General features: G+C 47.5%; 2 protein-coding genes across 3 annotated transcripts in view; one reads left to right on the top strand and one right to left on the bottom strand.

The window, feature by feature from the left end:
• Nucleotides 1-20,793, bottom strand: part of snd1 (staphylococcal nuclease and tudor domain containing 1) — a 142,281-nt gene that overhangs the window by 68,122 nt on the left and 53,366 nt on the right. The gene's annotated exons all lie outside the window — the stretch shown is intronic.
• lrrc4.1 (leucine rich repeat containing 4.1) lies at nt 8,997-11,947 on the top strand. Its single transcript, XM_076111851.1, has one exon. The coding sequence runs from the start codon at nt 9,092-9,094 to the stop codon at nt 11,945-11,947; it is 2,856 nt and encodes a 951-aa protein (XP_075967966.1). The 5' UTR covers nt 8,997-9,091.

The following is a 20,793-nucleotide window of genomic DNA, read 5'->3' as shown; positions in this document are numbered from 1 at the left end:
GGGTTTTTATCATAAAATTGCATTTTCCTGTGAAAAGCACAATGCGCATAAGCCTGTCCGAACACTACTGGGAACACGGAGTATCAAAACTGCAGCCGATTGGCTTTTTTTCTTTTTTTTTTTTTGCGTTCTGCTCAGCAAAAAGGAAAAAAGTGCTAGCTCCCAAACAAATCACGCCTGTTCCATGCTGTGCGGATGTACCAGTAACCGTTACATCGTCGTCATCAGAATGCAAAGCGTGTGAGCTCACAGCACATGCATCGACACACAAACTCACGTCAGCCGGATGTCTACCCTCCGCCAGTCACTAATTTCCTCTCCCCTCTCCCACCATTGCTCAGGGCAGGCCGACCACACCGGTTTTAATCCCCAAAGCTACACAGAAGTGCTAACATGCAAAAGGGGATTATAGGCAAAGTACGACCATGTGTGGAAGTGTGTCTCGGACTGGCCTGCATTGGCGAGCTTTCACACAACAGCTAGATGTAGAATAAAGGCACTTCCATGTAGCAGGCTCAGGAGGTTTCCCCCCCCCCCCCAATCTAGATCACTTCTACGACTTAATATTCAATATAGTCGCGTTACTGTCAGGTGTACGGCGCTGGCGCCGCGCCTCTCTTTCACCGACGCCCCCGTTTCCCCTCTCGTGTCTTCACGCACACCGACACATGTCGGCGTGCGTGGCGGTGCTTTGGAGAACTCGATCGACATCCTACCCTCAGCTGTCCTTAGTGACTGTAAGCGGACTGCCTCTGAGAGAATGGACTGCTGTGTTATTGACTTCAATTTAGAAAGTGCTGCATGCTGCTTCTCCCCCCTTCCTTCCTTTCATAGCCTGGGACCCTGCTGGCCCTCAGTTGCAGTCTACGATAGCCGTGATTGGGAAAAAAACAACACATTTAAGCAAGGTCACAGGGCTAGGAGTTATGGAGGGGGCTTTTTTAGTTGACCCATATCCCCTTTCCTTAGCCTATACTTTGTGTCTCACATTACTTCCTACCTTCAGTCCACGGTGGCCTAGCAATAATGTAGACATCCACTCGGGTGTCTGTTTCTCACCCTTCAGCCCTCCCTCTCCTGCACTGTCACCTGCCTGCTTGGCTGGACAGCTGCCGGAGTGTCGTGTAGTCGGGAGTCTGCAGGTACGTCTGCGCCGAACATTTGACGCTGTGCTGGCTGCGCTCGTAGATTAGACACACTTAGCTTGGCTTTCCCAAATCCCCCGGTGTGTGGGGAGAGTGACGGAGGCAGAGAGACGGCGGATATTACACAGGAAAAAAATAACTGGCTGGGGAGGTGTATACTCGCATTAGAGGAATGGACACACAAAAAAGCATCTCCAGTACACACACACACACGTAGAAACTCCCACCGCTTCCCAAGTGAAATGTTGATGTCACAACAAAGACCCGTCACAACTTCTGCAAGTTTACTCGACTACAGTGCGCGTCTCCTTATTATGCTCACATTGGGGAGAAGACGGTTCCTTTGAACACAGATGAGGTAGACGGGCAACTATTGGTTACGAAATCCAAATTGTAAGCATATTAGAAAAAAAACGCTCATATTAGAAAAAGCAGTTCTCAAAACGGTGTGGCGTCCACTAAAGATATCTGGGCACGCGGCAAAATACACAGCGAGATAGACGAAATGACTCACAAAACATGCCAGTGGAAGACAAAGATTGTTGGCGTGCACACACAGAACCTCTATCTGCTTGGACAGGTGGATTTGAAAAGATGAAAAGCCGTTTCATTCTTCTCTCCCATCCCTGGGTGTGTGTGTGTGTGTGTGCAGTAACGGGCCTCTCAGCGTGGCTAATCCTCCCCCTACATGGAGCATGATGGAGATTCTGGGATTAACAGCTTCAGAGAAATAACACGGTTAAGAAGGTAATTGTGGCTGGGATTTTTAGGGAGGACATCTGAAGGTCAGGCCATCATAGTGGGGGACGAAAGAAAGGTTGGCCACTTTGGAGTGTGACAAATGACCTGGGAGGAGGTCGAGTCAATGCACCGCTCCGGAGGTGGCATGGTGGTTAAAGATAGCCTAGCTAAGGAGATATGTAGTTAACAAGCAAACAGAGCGTTTTGTAGAGTTGTCATTGAATAAAGCCTACAGGAAAAGCTAGACAACAGCACCATTATCAAGGAAAGACAAGAAAAAGCATTTGTTAGTATGCACAATAGATCACAGTTCTGAATCCCATTTGGTCCTATCAAAACTAAGTGAACCGAGAGAAGTAGAGGCCATGGAAAAGCCCAAAATGGGACTAATGACACATGATGTCGCAGAGTAACAACTCACTAGTTAAGCATTTTGTTTTTGACCAAGCCAGGGGTACATGAAAGCAAAAGAAGGAAAGGGATGAAGACGGCATCTTTGCGCCGAAGGAGCTAAAAGTCGAGAAGATTTAGCTGCTCTCTCAGCGGTGAATTACTATGTTTTTACCTTCACATTGCTCCGAGGAAAGAGACATCCATTCCCTATGGCCTGGCAGTTGGCAAGGCAACATTGTGATGAACGCACATACAGGGATGCTCCGTGAATCCCAATGAGGCCAGCTGACCAATGACGAGGCCAGCTGACCAATGACGTGGCCAGGGCCAGACGTGGGGAGCATTAGCATATGCCGAGTTAAGTATAAATCACTATATCGCAGGCTCGGCACAATGATATACAGTATACTGTATTCTCAATGAAAAATCCCATCCTTTAAAAATAAATGTGGGCGTAATTGGCGAAAGCGAGGTTTAAAACGTGAGTTTATCAGGCCAAATCCAAAATGGCATGAAGTATCTCCTCCTATCGAGCTATCGTGGCTCATGCTGATTGGGTTAACAGTGCTAACCTAGTTGTATCTTTCTTCTGCTTCCAGCTAACACGGCGCTAGGGCTAATCCCCGCTCTGGCAGCCAGTATGAACACAGCTCGACATAATAAAGCCCATTAGTCTGGAGACAATGGCTGCTAGCGGAGCTCAAATACTAAAAAAACACAGGATAAAAAAAAAAAACACTCATCTTTTTACTGTGTGCCTGCAGTTGTCTTGACCCGATACCGACCCTTTATTTGAGAGCGCGCACACTGTCGCACGAACAAAAACATATGCTGTATGAGCAAAGACTATTAACTTGAGACTGCCTGCAAATGTTGGAGCAGAGGAACACTGTAAGAAGTAGAAATTAAGAGTGCGGGAAATAAAACAAAGGGGAGGACAGAGTTAGACAAAAAGGAGCGAAAGAGGGACACAACACAGCCAGAAAGAGTTGTAACAAAAATACAAAGGAGGAGGAGAGGGAAAGAAAAAACAAAGAAATGGGGCAAGGGACAAGTTGAGACTAGGGAGAGTTTAAGAAAAGACTAAAAAGAAAAACCGACAACTAGACATTGATTGAAATTAATGTCCAATGTAGGGCAATGCTGAAAATGTTATCAATATATGTATGCTGTACTGAGCGGCGGCCGAACAAGGTCAGTGAAAGCAGACGAGCAGGACTGAGCAGGTAACAGGATGAAAGGAAACAACCTGGGCATACGGAGGCCACTAATAAACCCTAGTGGCTATTATAATCTCTTGATACGCTGGCATATGATTGGTGTGTGTGTATGTGTGCCAGCGTACGTGTGTGTGCGCCAGTGTGTGTGATGAGAAATGTGATAAACAGAAAAAAAAAATCCCCACCGAGCAGTTTAAGCCTTTACTGGGACACTGATAGTGAGTGTGTGTGTGTGTGTGTGTGTGTGTGTGTGTGTGAGAGAGACAGAGAGAGAGAGAGAGAGTGTGTGTGTGTGTGTGATACATAATCTCTTGCAGAATTAATTCCTGGAAATTGAAATGAAAATGGGAAAGGAAGTGTCTAGAAGCGGGTCGATTACCTCAAGGTCAGCATCGTAGAGATTTGGGGTGTGTGTGTGTGTGTGTGTGTGTTGCCGTGTGTACACATGTTTAAGTACGGTGGCCTGGAAGAATCGTTTGACGTTAACATTGCATCAGGGTGAACACTGATAGGCATTCGGCCACCGGGACATTACTGGACACTTAGAGGACACGCTCGCACGTATGCAAAAAAAAGAATGTGTAATAGCTCTCAAAGCACAAGACAAGCCCAAAAATAGTGTGCCTCCTGTCTCCTTGAAAACAAAATCTCTCTCTGTGTGTGTGTGTGTGTTTCTCACAAACACACACAAACAGAAAAACCATATGTGGATCGCCGAAGGGCCTATACTGTAAATCCTTGATCCCGGCATTGGCAGAGGCAATGACATTATCATTAGATCCATCATTCAACTGCACACTCCTAAACTCTGATCATCACTGCTGTTATGCTATATACTGCAGGGCCATTCATCCCAATGGAACTACCGACACACACACGCACACGCAAGCAGACCCAGGCTGCTGACCTACATGTGACTGGCCGCAGCCCAGATTCGCCAGCACTCACCCCAGGGGGATGGGCTCTGTAATGTTTGCACATACCCCTCGAACACGCACCGAAGTAGGTCTTGCGGTACCCCATGCACCAGGCCAGAAGGGCACTGGGTGTAGTTCGGGGAGGGGGGGGGGGGAGGCTCCGTAGAGCCCTCGGTGAAAGACAGGGGGTCACACAACAGGAGCATGTGGCTGGCATGAAAGCGTGAAGGTCCCACATTTCTGACAGCTCATCAGGCCAATAGCGGTCAGCGAGTCCTGGAAGTGAGGCCCGACAACACTCTTCATGTCGAGCCAGTGTGTGCTTGTACTGGCAGAATTTAAACCTCGAAAGACACTCAAAGTTTATCCGTTTAGCCCGCGTTCAACATTTCTTTGCGTTGACCTGAATCCCCAAATCAGATTCAGCTCTGAACAAAGAAAAAAAAAAAAAAAAAAAAGGCCAGTAGTTTGGCGAAGGCTTTTCTGGTTTCCACCTCTTTGGCAGTTTCAGGAATACCATGCTGGACCTTGGGAAACCCTTCCTCTGATCACAGAGTTTGGCTGACCACCAAGCAATGACGGCCATTCCGGGCCAGGATCAAACTATAAAGCGAGCGGTTGACCACTTTTGGTCAGTGGAGCATCACAGAGCTTGGCGGGCCATGACCCGGTGCTCCATCAGCAGTGAGAAAGCCGAGTGTCCACTGAGAAGAGGGGGAAAAAAATAGAGAGAGAGAATAGAAAAGATGGGAAAGAGAGAGAAATGGACGGGGCGAGAGCCAAGAGGAGAGAGCTGTCCCGGCAGCGTTGGTCAGGTTACGGGTCAACGGATGATTTTTGGTGAGATGGTTGTCTGGGATGTACTGTGCTTGGGCGGGTAAAAACACAACCTGCACTCATTCTGGGTCACTTGCTCATCAAATGGTGGCACACCACACCTACAGACACAGTGTAGGCACCATCTGACACACACACACACACACACACACACGCACACAGTAAAGCCAGCAGTGCCAGTACGCGCACCGCTCTGCGTTGTGTCATTAATAATCGCACAGACAACAACAAGCCCTCATTTGCAGTTGGCTCAACCGACAACAGATCAATGAAATGTTGATATTTGAGCGGCGCATTTGTCGCACACCCTGCGTTAGTGTTGTAACCTGCTTATGAACGCCCGCTTGAATCTGCGCCTGCATTAGCTCACGTTTCGGAGAGAACGCAGCGGTGCAGCACACCTCTGATGGCCGCGGTGCTAGGGAATCCCTGCGGTAAGGAAAGGAAATAGCCTTTCCGTCTTGACAAAGGAAAATCCCCCCGCCCCCCCCCCCCCCTACTCCTGTGGCTGCTACCTCACCGTTGTCTCACACGTGCTTCATTGAAGCCCATTCGTATTCAACTGCAGTGAAGTTAAGGAGAAAGTGTGTGTGTGTGTGTACGTATAATATAGGAGTTGGCTCTATACTCCTGTGCCGGTGGGAATAACGTACTGCGCTACAGGCAGTGTGACCTTTTTGAGCTGGCGTGCTCTCTCTCTCTCTCTCTCTCTCTCTCTCTCTCTTTCACACTCTTACTCTATAGCTCAGACACACACACACACACACACACACACACACACGTGCAACTAGCAGCACTGTCACAGCTAGCTTTACCAAGCATCAATTACCCACACTGCTTTCTGGTTTTATGGACATGAGGCTGGTACAAATCATTGGCGATAGAGGGGGTGATGGGACAGTAGGGTGCGTAGGTTTTCACCTCTTCTCCTGCGGCATGAGAGGTAAAGCACGTCTTGTTTTCTCCCGTTCGCCTTCCTGAACATGACCTTTATGGCTTCAGGAAGCACGCGGGAGTTTGTGCTCAAATTGAGGGTTAAGACACGGCCTGTTTAGAGCGCTCTAACTACCTGCAAAGGCATGCGTGGTGAAAGGATCACGCTGCACTTCCTTTCCGTCACAGCTTGAGTGTCTGTCTCTCTCTCTCTCTCTCTCTCTCTCTCTCTCTAATATACGGTGTTAATCAAGTAACCTAATCAAATTCTTAGAATAGAATCTAAACTATGAGTTCCATTGCACCGAGGAGATAGATCGAAAACAGATACGGCTTAAATCTCACTTAATGCCCTGACAACTTGTAGGAGATTGTATGTAAAGAGATGAAGCAGAGTGATGGCTGAAGAGTGAGCAGTGAGAAGGACAGACAGTGAGGAGGGTGGAGTGGGTGGATGGGGGGAGTTAATGCACAAAACACACTGCATCAAACCAAAGCACTACTTCCAAGCAGGATGCGTCAGCAGTCCATTCATGTTGCTTTATTTTACACTGAAGAAAAAAAAAACTGAAAAAAGAGGAAGAGCGCAAAGGGAGGTAAAGAGAGTCAAAGAGAGAGAGAGAGCAGAGACAGGAGGCGTCATGAGAGAGACAGGGAGGGAGAGGGAGAGAAACCGTGTCCCATCTGCCTGCTGTTGCCACCACAGCAATACTGGAAATATTTGCCAGACTTTGTTGGAATGGCTGAATTAGTGCCGGGGAGGAGTGGGTTAAAAATATGGTTGCTGTGGGGACGCCACTGTCCATCTCTGCCTTTTGCTCGGACAGCCCGTCTATTCCTCTGAGCCACACAAAGCCCCCAGAAAGCCACAGAACAAGAGACTGTGAGCATTAACAAAAAAAAAAAAAAAAAAAGGAGAACAGCAGGAGCAAACTGGTTTTTGAAGAGGTAGATCTCTAAAAAGGTCTGAGTGCTTTGAGCTCATCCAACTACCTCAGGACACTGCAGAGAGAGCAGGAGGGAGGCAGGGAGAGAGAGAGAGAGAAAGAGAGAGAGGGTGTAAGAGAGAGCGAGAGCGATATCCAAGCCGGCGCAAGCTCTCTCTTTTGCTGCTACAGCGGATCCTTTCCACATCGACGCTACCGTTAACGTCACGCCTGTAAGCCGCGCACTCACCCGGCGCTCGCCTTACCCCGGTCCTGCTCCTCTCTCCCCAGCCAGACGCTGCATCAGAGAGGGGGTGCTGATCACCACGAGGAGAGGAGGGAGAGAGAGAAAAAAAAAAGAACTGGAGAAAACAAGAAGGAAAAAGAAACAAGCCGGAGAGAGAGGAAGGAGAAACTGCGCACCAACCCCTCCTCCCTCTAACCCAACCTCGATCAACCCAGCTACAACACCCCCACTCCTCCCGGCACCCCCTTCCCCCCCCCCCCTCTCTGAAGAAATTGACGGATTATTGGGAAGTGCAAGGGAGGCAGGCTGCAGCTGCTGCTGTGGGTGCTCACTACTGCTGCTGTGTGCTTCGCGGGGATGGTGTGTGTGTGCACGCGTTTGCTGCTTTCCGCCACTGCTGCTGCTGCCGAGGCTAGAGCGTGTGGCTAGTTAAGAGGAGGGGAGAAGAAGCTAATGAAGCCCGTGTGAGTCGCGGTATTATTTTCAACCCCCGCCGAGCACTCCTGGAGGAAGGAGAAAGAAAAAAAAAGAGAAAGAAAAATCAAGTGGACACGACGCCACATTGAAAGGGGGAGCAAAGGCAAAGAGAGAGCGAGAGAGAGAGAGAGAGAGAGAGACAGAACGGCTGTCAGACTGACCAACCGACCAACTGATTGACCACTAAAAAGTGAACAGAGGAATACAGAGAGGAGGGGGGTCTGCTTTTTTTTCTCTTCCCCTTGGCTTGTCAACCTCACCTCCAAACCATCGCAAAACAAAAAAGGCACAGAACATTTGAGAGGACTGTGGAATTTTCATTCAACCTTCTTCAATCCTACCCCCCAACCTACATCCCTCTTTTCTTGGTCCCTTTCCGTCTTGGCTTTTTTGGTGCACAAAAACAAAATTGCGCGTGTGTTTTGCGTTGTCGCCTGTGCTATGGAGACCTGGGTAAAGTGTCTAGCAGGGGGATCAACTGTCGGATTCCAAGGACAAGCGAGAGAAGAGGAGCCGACAGCGAGAAGCGAGCAAGGGAGCACTGCTGCTTTCGGAGCCTGACTGGATTCCTAGCTGCAGTTTTTTTTTTTTTTTTTTCTTTTTTTTTCTTCTTAACAACAAACAAAGGGAGGGGAAAAAAAACTCACAAAAGGGCCTTTTCGAACCTTTCTCTTTGGACGTGTGGATTTACAAAAGGGCTCGTCGTGGTTAAGCTCTTTGGCATTGGTACCCTTTTTGACAGAGCAAACATAAAAAAGGCTTTATTTGCTGCTCTTGGGATATACATACACCTGGTGTGAATACCACTGCTCTTTCTGATTGCAAACAGGAGGGAAACTATATATCACAGTTCAAGGACCTGTAATAATAACTTGAGGTAGGTGTCTAGTGTTTCAACCCCTCTTTGCATCGATTTGTAACCCTCCCTTCTGTCTTGTAATACGGCTTTTTGGTTGGTTAATTTATCATCATGTCTTACTCATACACACGTTTCAGAAAAGCCAGCCCTCTCTGCCGTCCCTCCTTCTACCCATGAGCACACTTAAAAACATTGCTTCATCGAGGATAGGTCAAGCCCCAAAATCCACATCCTCCCCTTGGTCCTCTTCAGTTCCCTTGACTTCTTTGCTCTGGTCACCGTAAACACGACAACCAGCCAACCAGCTACTTTCTCTGATCCCCCAAAGCCCCCCCCCCAAACATCCCCATCCCCCCCTCCCCCCCAGATGATGCTGAATTATGAACGTGCCACATCATGAGTCTCCTGGGGCGGGTAGCTGTGCATCGTGCCAGGAAAGCCGCCCTGCTCTGTGTAGTCTTCCTGATGGCGCAAGCGTGGAGCAGTGCCTCCCCAGCCTTGGCGGGGGCGGCGGTGTCTCCGGGACCCCAGGGCTGTCCACCGCAATGTTCCTGTAGTAATCAGCAGGGGAAGGTGGTGTGCACTCGACGTGGCCTCACCCGCGTGCCCCCCGGCATTCCTGCAAACACGCGACACCTCAATCTGATGGAAAACGCCATCGAGGCGGTGCAGGCTGACTCCTTCCGCCACCTGCACCACCTTGAGGTGCTCCAGCTGGGGCGAAATGCCATACGGCAGATTGAGGTGGGCGCGTTTAATGGACTCACCAGCCTCAACACACTGGAGCTGTTTGACAACCGGTTGACGGTGGTGCCCAGTGGGGCCTTTGAGTACCTGTCCAAACTAAGAGAACTGTGGCTGAGGAACAACCCCATTGAAAGTATCCCCTCCTACGCCTTCAATCGGGTGCCCTCCCTCATGCGACTGGACCTGGGAGAGTTACGGAAACTGGAGTACATCTCTGAAGGAGCTTTTGAGGGCCTACAAAACCTCAAGTACCTCAATCTGGGCATGTGCAACATAAGGGGTGAAATGCCAAACCTAAGTCCCCTCAAGGGCCTGGAGGAGCTGGAGATCTCTGAAAATCACTTCCCAGAGATAAAGCCAGGCTCTTTCAAAGGCCTGCGCTCACTGAAAAAGCTATGGGTGATGAACTCTCAAATCACAGTGATAGAGCGCAACGGTTTCGATGACCTATCTTCATTGGTGGAGCTTAATCTGGCCCATAACAACCTGAGCGCTGTGCCACATGATCTGTTCTCCCCGCTCAGGTACCTGGTGGAGCTCCATCTCCACCATAACCCTTGGAACTGTGGCTGTGAGGCTGTATGGTTAGCCCGCTGGCTAAGGGAGTACATCCCTACTAACTCAACTTGCTGTGGACGTTGTCACTCACCTGTCAGCATGAGAGGGCGACAGCTGGTTGAGGTGGCCCGAGGAGAGGGTGCTGCAACCCAATGTTCTGCACCATTCATTGCCGATGCACCAAGGGACCTGAACATTTCAGCAGGGAGGGTGGCTGAGATTCGTTGCCGCACGGCCTCAATGTCTTCAGTGCGCTGGCTCCTGCCCAATGGGACTATCCTGACACATGCCTCCAGTCACCCGAGAATATCAATCCTGAATGACGGTGCCCTTAATTTCTCAAATGTCTTGGCTGTAGACACGGGCACTTATACCTGCATGGTGTCCAATGCAGCGGGGAACTCCAACGCCTCGGCCTACCTCAATGTGAGTGCAGCCGAGCTCAACACGTCCAACTTGAGTTACTTCACTACAGTGACAGTGGAGGTCTTGGGGCCAACCACTGAGATGCCCAAACCAAGAACCACCTCGACTACAGCAGCAGGGGCTGGGGGGGCTGGAGGAGGAGGGGTAGGCCTAGGGACAACGACTACAACGGCCTCCCCTTCTGTCTTTCAGCCGGTCTTCATCTCCACACCGACTGTGCTGCTGCAAAGCACCAACAGCCCTGCAGGTGCAGCCAAGACATCTGTGGCGCCAGGACTCCAAGGTGCCACTGGCAAACCAGGGAGGGCCGGCCCTAGCCTGGATGAAGTGATGAAGACCACTAAGATCATAATTGGTTGCTTTGTAGCAGTGACACTGATGGCTGCGGTCATGCTCATCGCCTTCTACAAGTTGAGAAAGCGCCACCAGCAGAGGAGCACAGTGGCGGCTGCTCGCACTGTGGAGATTATCCAGGTGGACGAGGAAGACCTTCCTCCACCGGCGTCTGCGGCTCAAGAGACGGCGCTCACGTTGCCTGAAATCCGGGACCACAACAGCCACAAACTGGACTTTATCAGCCACAAGACTGACTATAGCTTTCACAAACCCAAGGTCGAATACAGACCCCAGCCTGACTTCACCCTTCATAAGCCGAAGGCCGAGTATACCACATACAAGCCAAATATGGACTACAGCGGCCACAAATACATCCCAGATTACAACACTCACAAATCGACACCAGATTTTAGCCTTCATAGACCAAAGCCTGACTATAGCCCATTTAGGCCGGACTACAGCACTCACAAACCTAAAGCAGAGTACAGCCAATTCAAACCAGATTTTGGCACTAACCCAAAAATAAAACCAGACTACAGCCCGTTCAAACCAGACTATGGCACTCATCCGAGGCAGAAAACGGACCTCAGCCCATTTAAACGAGATTACAGCACCCAACCAAAACCTAAACATGACTACAGCCCATTAAAACCGGACTACAACACACAGCATAAACCTAAGGCTGAATACAGTCCATTCAAGCCAGACTTTGGCACTCATCCAAGACCTAAACCTGAATACAGCCCATTTAAGCCCGACTACAGCACTCAACCCAAACCCAAAACAGACTACAATGCCCAGAGATCGAAAACGGACAGTACCTACAAACCCAGGGACCCTTACTCCTCCCACATGACTGGAACCGATTACAGCGCCTTCGATCCCGACTTCAGTCCCCACAAAGCGGATTACAGCGCCTTCAAGTCTGACTTCAGTCCACACACTCAGAGACCTAAACTTGATTACAGCCCCCATAAAGCGGACTACAGCCCCCATAAAATGGACTACAGCACTACGAAGCCTAAATATAACACCTATAAACCGACCGGCCATGGGGCTAAATGGACAGACAACAATGTTGGGAACTCTTTGCCTCGAACCTTGCCCAGCACCATCACAGCAATGGCTGAGCCCTTTGTCATAAAAACTCACACCAAGGAGAAGGTGCAGGAGACTCAGATTTAAAAAGACCCCCCCCCCCCCCCCCCAAAAGGCTCCCACTCCTTCCCCTAGGTTCCTACCTCCCACTCACCCCTTTTCCCTTCGCCATTTCCTCATAAACTCATGCAATAGAATGCACAACGAAAAAAAGGACAGGAACTACTTTTTTGTACAGAGTGCAAACCTAAAAAGACTGATGATTTCTTGTTGTACATGCTTATAAATAAATATATATATGGACAAATTGAAACTACCATGGGCTGGTGATAGAGAAACATATATTAAAAAGAAATTGAAACTATTTTCTAACTTGTAACTTCTATTTAAAACAATGAGTTGTTTAAGATGCTGTCTTGACTTTGACAAATGAGGGTAGTGTTGTTTTAAAAAGGGGGCATTCTGTGTGATTTTTACACCATGCTACAGAGAATGCAGTGATGAGAAGAAAAAAAAAAATATTTATACCGAGAAGACTTTCTTTAACAAAAAACCCGAAAAAAAGGTCAGTGTCGATCTTTACAGGTTTATCTTGTAAAAGCACCAAGAATTTGTACTGTGCCAAATGTTATAAATGCAATAAAAAGGATTTTTGGAAGAAAAAAAAAAAAAAAAGAAGTTATTAGAGAGAGATGTTTTTTTCCCTTCTTCATTTCTTCTTCTGGTGTATACTGTAGCGATCAGCCAAATGCTTTAGACACTGCAGCAAGACGCTGCAGCTATACTTTAACCCTGCGAGTGCTGAATGACTCACAATGCAGAAGTGGATGGTGTTTGTTTTTTTAATCTCCCTCTCAACACCTATTATCATATTCTTTATATGTAACAAAAGAGCGCGTTCCGTTTCTATGTTACACCAATGAGTGTCACGGTGCTTCATCAAGGTGTGGCTGAAGAAAAAGTGTCATTTTTCTTAAGTTCTATGATGTTAAAAGATGAAGCAATGGTGTGTCCACAGACGAGTACAGCAGCACTACTAGAACATCTAATGTTAACTGAAATGCTCATTACATAATGCTGTTCAACGATGCAAACCGATTGTGTTACCCGTCTCTATCCGACACTACAAAGTGCTGTTATTAATCATGTAACTAATGAGTGAAAACCGTGATAAATGAAGGTGAAGTACTGTTCGGGTGTTAAGACTGTCTTGCACTTTGCCAAAAAATATAGATCCTCATTTCACTTTCCATTGCCAGCTGTTGTGCCTTCATCAATCAGTACGGGGGCCTTTTTATGGTGACAAATGCATTTGGGTCTTGCTGTTAACTGCATTTTTCTTCTTCAAGAATATCACCCCTCTCAATCATAATACAGCAAGACGACGCTCTGCCTGACAAAGAAGGATGGTGTGCAACACACAGGGTTGTTAGTACGCACGTATTAGACGGGTGAGCCGGTTGGTTTTTCGGAAACCACGGCGAGACAAAGCTGTGTTTGTAGCGACTGTAACTGTTTACTGGGGTTCGGGTTAAAAAACAAGATTGAATGATAGAAAAACATAAAATAAAAGATGATGTGAACTACCATGGGAGCACATATCAGTTAAAAACAGAACAACATGTTGTGAGTGGGCAACATGTGGGTGAGGGATGACAACGAATACTTTTGCAAGCTCTGTGGACCATAATCATCACATCCAACACAGATACTACCTTCTCAGTAAGCCTTATGAAGCTGTACAGTTTTAAAGTAAATCAACATGAATTTAAAAAAACGCAAGAAGTAGCCTCTAGGGATGTGTGACGTTATCAGATCTACAGTCTTTAGTTAACCGCACCAGTTCACGTAGCAGACAAGAAATGGTGTAAAAAGAGAGCTCGTTAGAGAGAGTACCTGAGAGAGAGCCACAATAACAATATCAGGGTTTTAACATTGGCGATGGAGAAACTGAAGAAAGACAATGTTTCAATATGAGAGAGGTCGACACGGCACATCACAAAAACAGCGCAGCCGTTAAACTGAGAGCTTGTGATGTACTTAACCTGTAGTAGAGGCTGTCAGAAGAGGCGAATGATGTGTATGTGTTTGTGGGGGCAGCAGTCCAGCAGAAAAGAGGGAGTGTGTGAGATAGATAGAGTAAGAGATGGAGGCTGAAGAGGGCGAGAGAGCATTTCGCGTAAGGTTTTTTATTTTTTTTTTTATTTTACATTTAGTTGTTGGCTTGGAAACGCAGGACATGTTGTGGCATTTGTTGTAAATGTGTAATTTAAATGTCATCTAACATTGTGCTGCATGACGAGGCCGGGATGGATACGATGATCCCAATGAGGAGAGATGACGTTTTGGAGTAAGAATAAATAAAAATGGGTGCCAAAAGTGTGCAGTGCAGCAGAAAAATATATTGCTTGGAGAAGAAAATGGGATCATATCAAAAAAGGAGCGCACAGAATGTTCTTCTTGAAAACATATTAAGGGGCTGTTTGGGATCTCAGGGGCCAAGGAGATCTGGCACAGACAGACTGAAGAAAAGTTAAAATGTCTATTCCCGAACCAGCAACACAACAGTTTCAGGTCCAGGTGTGGCTACATACAGAGTGGTCACAGCTGCATCAGTGTTTTGTCATTATCCCAAAGAGAGGATTGTATTTTCCTCTACCAACCGTCATCAAACTGGGGTGAAAATAAGCTGCTGCAGTGAACACAGGGCTGTCAAAATCAGACCAGATCAGCTACAGCTCTCCTCTGCCCGCGATGCCTGTTGATGACTCAGCCTGCATTTTAGATATTGACCAACTTTCTGCAGGTGCAAGAATGAGCCAGATAGATCAGACGTGTGTGTCCATGTAAATGTGTCTATTACACCAGCTGTGTGTTGTGTGTTTGGCGACATCCAACAGGGAGCAAGGAAACAATAAGAGCTGCACAGTGACATCAAACGTGGGAAAAGGGAATGGAGAGAGAGAGAGAGCAGGATGATATATCTAAACTTAACATTAAACCAGACGCAAACACACCCATTTCATACACGGACACACTTTCATACTGACCGTTTGTCCCTGTGCCGACTCATCCGTCACATCCTCTCCCACTCCTGTGGTTTACTTCTAATCGCTTTGTAATATCAAAGCTACGCAAAGCCAAAGCAGCAGGTTTTCCCAATCGTCTCTAATGTGAAACATGCGAGAGGGAAGTTTAAACACCAACAATGGATCAGTGTGTTGCATCTCGATGGACAGTGTAAATGGGTTAGATGGATTGTGAGCAGTTGTGTGAACAGATGCAAGCACTGTATCAAGCATTAAGCCGTGTGTGTGCCTCAGTATGCTATAGCAAGGGGCTTATGCCACACCATATTGTTTAATGCCGTGCTATGTGGTCACATATTAAGCTGCACTGTGCTATAAAAAGGCTCCGTCATACTAATCTGCCAACACGACTACAGAGTCATCAATCAGCCAATCAGCCACCGAAGGGCTCGTCTCCATGGGAAACACTCGCTCCCTCCGTCCCTTCCTCCTCCGAGTCATTCTCTCTCTCTTTCTTCCTTTCCGTCTGTGTGCTTCATTAGCAATCATGAAGCCATTTGAAAGAGGAAGCAAGGCAAGATGCACCTATTTACCCACAGCTCACAGAGCCAGGGGGAGATTAGAGTCAGAGGAGGAAGAAGACAAAGTGGTTTGGAAATGGAGACGGAGGAAAGAACATTTAAATAGGAAGGGAGGGCATGACAGATTGCGCGAGAGAAGTTATATGGGGAGCGAGCGAAAGTGGGAAATTTAGCCAAAAAACAGAAAGCGGGGTTAGAAAAAGGGAGCGGGTCTAAGAAGCAGAGCGCAGACAGCCCCGGGAAAACACGAGATATACACAGAGAAATACTGCGAGGCTGGATGAGGTGATTGATTGTACATCGCAGCACTACTGGGAGACTAAAAGAAATAGACATGAGAAGGAGACGTGAGAGGTGAAGGGAAAGGGTACCGAGGGAGAATCAGGACACAGGGATAGGATATAGGGAAGGAACAACAGACAGCAAGGTAATATAAAGGACATAATAGTAAGATTTGATAAAAATGAAAATGAGAGGAAAAAGAGGTGGTGGAGCGACGATAAGAGGGGAAAGCAAAGCAGCGAGCGAGGGAGAGAGAGAGAGCAAAGGCACTCTGGGAAAGGAGCACGCAGAGCAAATGTGATGCAAGAGTGCCAGCTACAGATGGAACGGGGGATATGTAGCGCGGCCATCGCAGCCAAGGGCCCGGACTGCACCACACGAGGGGGGGTGGTGGATAGCGTGTGATGTTACCACAGCACAGTGCAGCAGATAAGAAGTGCTGATAGCGTTAATGGACTTGACCGCTGGGGGGTACTTGAGGAAGGGAGAGAGAGCGGTGGAGGGGATGGAGAGGATCAAGAGGTCAGAGGCAAATTAAACTGTGGGGGGGGGGGGGGGGGACCGCCAGAGTGCAACCGTGTGCACGCGAACGGGTTTTTTTTCAGGGAGATGAAGAATTTAACGGGTCAAAGCCCTTAAACCAGCAGCATTCAGTAGCAGGAAGGAGCTCATTCTCAACTTAAAAGGGTTTGCAGGGAATTTTTAAAAACCCAATTATTTTGATGCAATCTCTTAATTAGATTTTTTTTGCCCCCTCATTGTGTAATTATTACGCACTGAGACGCAGAGGCCGGCTCTAAGAACGTGTTTTCCCATTAAAATGACCAAAACCAACAGGGCGTGATAATCTCAACTGCATCAGTCATTTATCAACTAAAGCGTGCACGTCAGTGGAGCAACAAGAATGGACATATTTGGGACTTAATATACTTATATTTTGTTCTAGGCAAAAAAACAGCTGAAATTGTATTTGATCAAGACTAAATGATAATTCTTGAGCTTTATAGCTGAGATTCACTTACACACACTCAGGATCACTACAGGAACACAAAGGTCCTTTATACAGGAAGGATGACATGTGCTTCTTAGCCTATTTCCTGCTCGATACATGCATTATTATTATTAGGATTCTCATTCCATTCATAGATAAAAGTACTTGTATGTTGACTTTCATGTGGCAAAAATAGCCCTCGTCAGTCGTTTTCATGGCTTTGTATTTTAAAAGCTTGTATTGATTGCTTATTGATATTTAAAACACACTGTAGCGAGCGGTCGATTACAGGAGCTGCGTGGCTAGATCATGCTAGGAGCGTGTGCTGCACTGTTGTGTGAGCACTAGCCAGTGTGCTAGTGGAGCAGACAGGAGGCTATTCTCAGCAGGCCTGGGAGCGCGCTGCTGCTGTGAGTCAACATGTGAGTCAGGGCGCGAGAGTTGTTCGGTCCTAATGTCAAAGAAAAAAAGGGGACCGGACGCAGAGGCAAAACGGTAGAGACGGCACATCATCTATGCAGGCGTCACGGTGCTCATTGTGTCCGGTTTAGAGGAGTACCAACTCGCCCTGCTTTGAATGTTTGGTTTAATCACGTCGTCTTTGCTAATGAAACAAAACATCTTTTCCATACTGAAAACAGAGATCGCAAGGAGGTTACGGTGTGAAAGCTGTTGGTGCACTGGAGGCAAGTTGATGTTTTGCTGGCGCTGTGTGAAAACTGATGTAAACAGCCATATTCAGTGGCCAGCTGGTGGGAGGATTTGCTGTAACTAAGGTCAGCAGAAGAATTTCTTCCATCCCGGTGTACTGTTGGCACTGAGCCCGGCGCTGTCGAGGCTGCGCTGTTGAATACTGTAGGTGTGTGTGCCAACAGATTGTATTGGTTACACACCGTGGTCAAATTGACACTGATTCTGTTGCTTTAACTGCGACTGAATGGCGGGTGAAGGGTGAGGGGAGGGGGGAGGGGGGAGGGGGTTGTGCCGCGTAGAGGACTCCAGTGTGCCACTCCCTGTGAGAGAGTTTTATTGCCCTTTTGGCGGGTGAAAAACATCCCTGTGTTTTCTTAGCGGACAGCGACCAGGAAGCCTTACATTTATGATCCCATCCAGTAGTTGAGGCGGAGGTGTGTGTGTGCGTGCATGTGTGTGCGTGTGTGTGTGTGTGCATGTGTGTGTGTGTGTAATGAATCATGTCTACTGAGAGCAGCAAACGGGGGACCAAGATATATACGAGAAGGGGTTTTGTTGAGGTTCGTTTGTGTGAACACATACAGAAACAAACACACACACACACACACACACACACACTCTCAGAGTAACAAAAAAAAAATGGAGCCATTGACCATTAATTTCACTGCTTTTGTTGAGATTTACAGCGCGGAGAGAAATCATGATCACAGGCGCGGCATCACCAAGGATACTGGGCTCAGGATCACGTAAACACAGGCCGTTAACTCACACTGTGTTCACACGTTGTTCCTAGTGAACTAAGCGCAAGCTCGTCGATTCTGCTCATCTCTAGTAAAACCTCTGAGGCAGGTTTTAACAGAGAGAAACTGTGCACATACATACAGTGTGTATGTGCGTCTATAGAAAGAGGAGAAAAGGCACATGAAGAGGGTGATGATGAGAACACGTGTGCCTTTACGCTGCAGGTACAGTCTGAGGAAAGAAGCGAGGATAAAGGATGCTTTCTTAAAAACGAGGAGACCGATGTTAGATGAAAAAAGTAAGTAGTTTCGGGGTTACAGGGAGCTTTCTGGGATTTCATCTTTTTCTAGGACGGAGAATGTGCATCTGGGTGTTGACATTTTGGTGACAAAATGGCCTCCCGCATTGCTCGAGACATTCGAGTAAGGAGGCAGCGAGGAAAGACAGACAAGCGGAAGAGAATTAACCGAGGTTGATGGCGAGGGCTCCACATTATCTATGACACCCTGATTTAAGATGGCAGAGGATGGCAGAGCTAGATTGGGAAGAAGGACGCGTAAAGAGGGAAGTGGGCAAAAAAAAAAGAAAAAGAAAGGGGGCGAGGATGGGGAACAAGCAAAGAGGAGAATTGAAAAGGTGATTGCAATAGATAAGAAGCTCTATCTGACACATTAAGGGGAGGGGGGGGGGGGGCGCTCTTTAGTAACTGTGGGCTCATGAATTTACACTGATGCGGACTCCAAGATGACAAGCGGTGTGCTAATGTCAAAGACTTGCTGAGGGGGAAACGTGCGCTGAACGGCACATGAAAGCAACGTCGAGATGAAAAGCGCCGACGAGCTGCGGAGAGCATCCACGGGCTGGAACAAGGTTCTCACGCGGCGGCAGAATTATTCAGCCGCTGCAGCAAACCGCCGTGTGTGTGTGTCAGCAGCGATCTTTAAAAGATCAAACGAATCAATAGCCGACCCCGGTTAGCAGTGGACTAGTAAAGCCTCACTGCATTGTGGGTGGTGAAGTCGTTTGTACCATTTAGCAAAAAGGGGCATTTTGGAATGTATCAGGCTTTTGTTTGATTACTTCATCTAAGCGGAATAAGATGCGGATGTCCAGCCGCTGATCCCAGACACACGTTTTAAAGGATTCTAAATGAATGAAAAGTGCTTTGTACAGCACAGCTCTTACTTTAAAAGAAAAGGATGCCGGGTGGCAGATCTGAGACAGCAGCGGAACAGTCGGACTGTTTGTAAACATTTAGCTCATTCCTTTTTTTTCCCTTTAATTCAGACTTCAAACGTATTTCGGTTAGACTTCAGAATAAAGAGGAGAAGAAGAGTACGTGCTGTGAAGTGGTCTGTGTGTGTGTGTGTGTGGTGGAGATACATTTGTTTTAAAATCATGGTAATTTGCATACACACTGCAGTTGAGTTACTGTCCGATGTCTGAGTAGGTTTTTTTGGTCACGTCTTCAGATGGGACAACACCCGAAGTACAGATGTGTTACTGCCAGTACAGATGTGTTACTGCGAGCCGTCTATGTGAGAGCTGGTGTGGGAGTCACTGCAGGTGAACCTGTGCCAGGCTAACTATGCCACCTCCGCATAGAAAATGATCAAAGCGTACGCCACGCTGGGGAAAAAAACAAAATAAAAGCGCAAAGAGAATTTTAATCCAGTAGCTGCTTTTCATGTCAGACAACTAGACAACACTTTTTAAACTTTGTGATCCTGGAGAGCTGCACTGGGACGAACTTGAGTATAATTCATTGAAGACAGAGAATAGAAATGACAAATACAAAGAACTTTTAATTAAACTGTGCACATGTATACATACGGGGAAGGACTTAAGGGCAACCGAAGAAAAGAAAACGACATTACATGAAACCAATGATGGCCAGCATGTCTAAAGCTAAGATCACGTGCAGTGGTTTGGGCATCAGGGATGATTTATTCGACACACTTTATTCTTATTTTTTAAAAAAAGCTCAATTGCTCTACGAGCAATAATGGTTCCAGGAGCTGTGTTTGGCCTTTCAGAACCAAGAACTTTCTGACGAGGGGTGAATCAGAGCTGCTGTGCGGCCCCAGGCTGAGCGCGACCTCGTCGGGCCGGCTGATATCAGAGTACCTGCCCAACGGGGGAGCCAATAATTAAGACATGGAGTTCTACTGCTCTTCCTCCCCTCGACACTCCGGTCCTGTTTCATTAGCTGGAGTGAGGGACAAGACGCATCAGAGACGCGTCTGTCTGTCCATCAATTACAGTTTTGTTGTTGCTGCAAAATGACTTCAAACCAAGTTGCGAGCCATAGCTGGAGATGTACTGTAAGAGTGTAAACACGAGGGATTAGTGCCAACAAGTGAGAGGAAAACTAATACAAGTAAGTGGTATCATGCAACAGTGATAGGAGGAGCAGGAACCCTACAGAGTTACTGCTCTAGTGGGAGATTAATACTACGAAGTACGCCGCTCATGGGACGAGTATTGAGAGTAAGCAGGAGAGGGAAGAAAGCACAGAAAAGGGGAGGAGACAAGGAAAGGTGGCTCAAGTTTAATGACTGGAGGAACAGAGGAGGCTCGGGGTAGAGGAGACTTGGCAAGCAGTCGCCCTCCCAC

This window comes from Anarhichas minor, unplaced genomic scaffold (genome assembly GCF_050575085.1).
Source record: "Anarhichas minor isolate MPS153535 unplaced genomic scaffold, ASM5057508v1 ptg000045l, whole genome shotgun sequence".
Classification (NCBI taxonomy): domain Eukaryota; kingdom Metazoa; phylum Chordata; class Actinopteri; order Perciformes; family Anarhichadidae; genus Anarhichas; species Anarhichas minor.
This window is presented reverse-complemented; position numbering and strand designations above follow the sequence as displayed.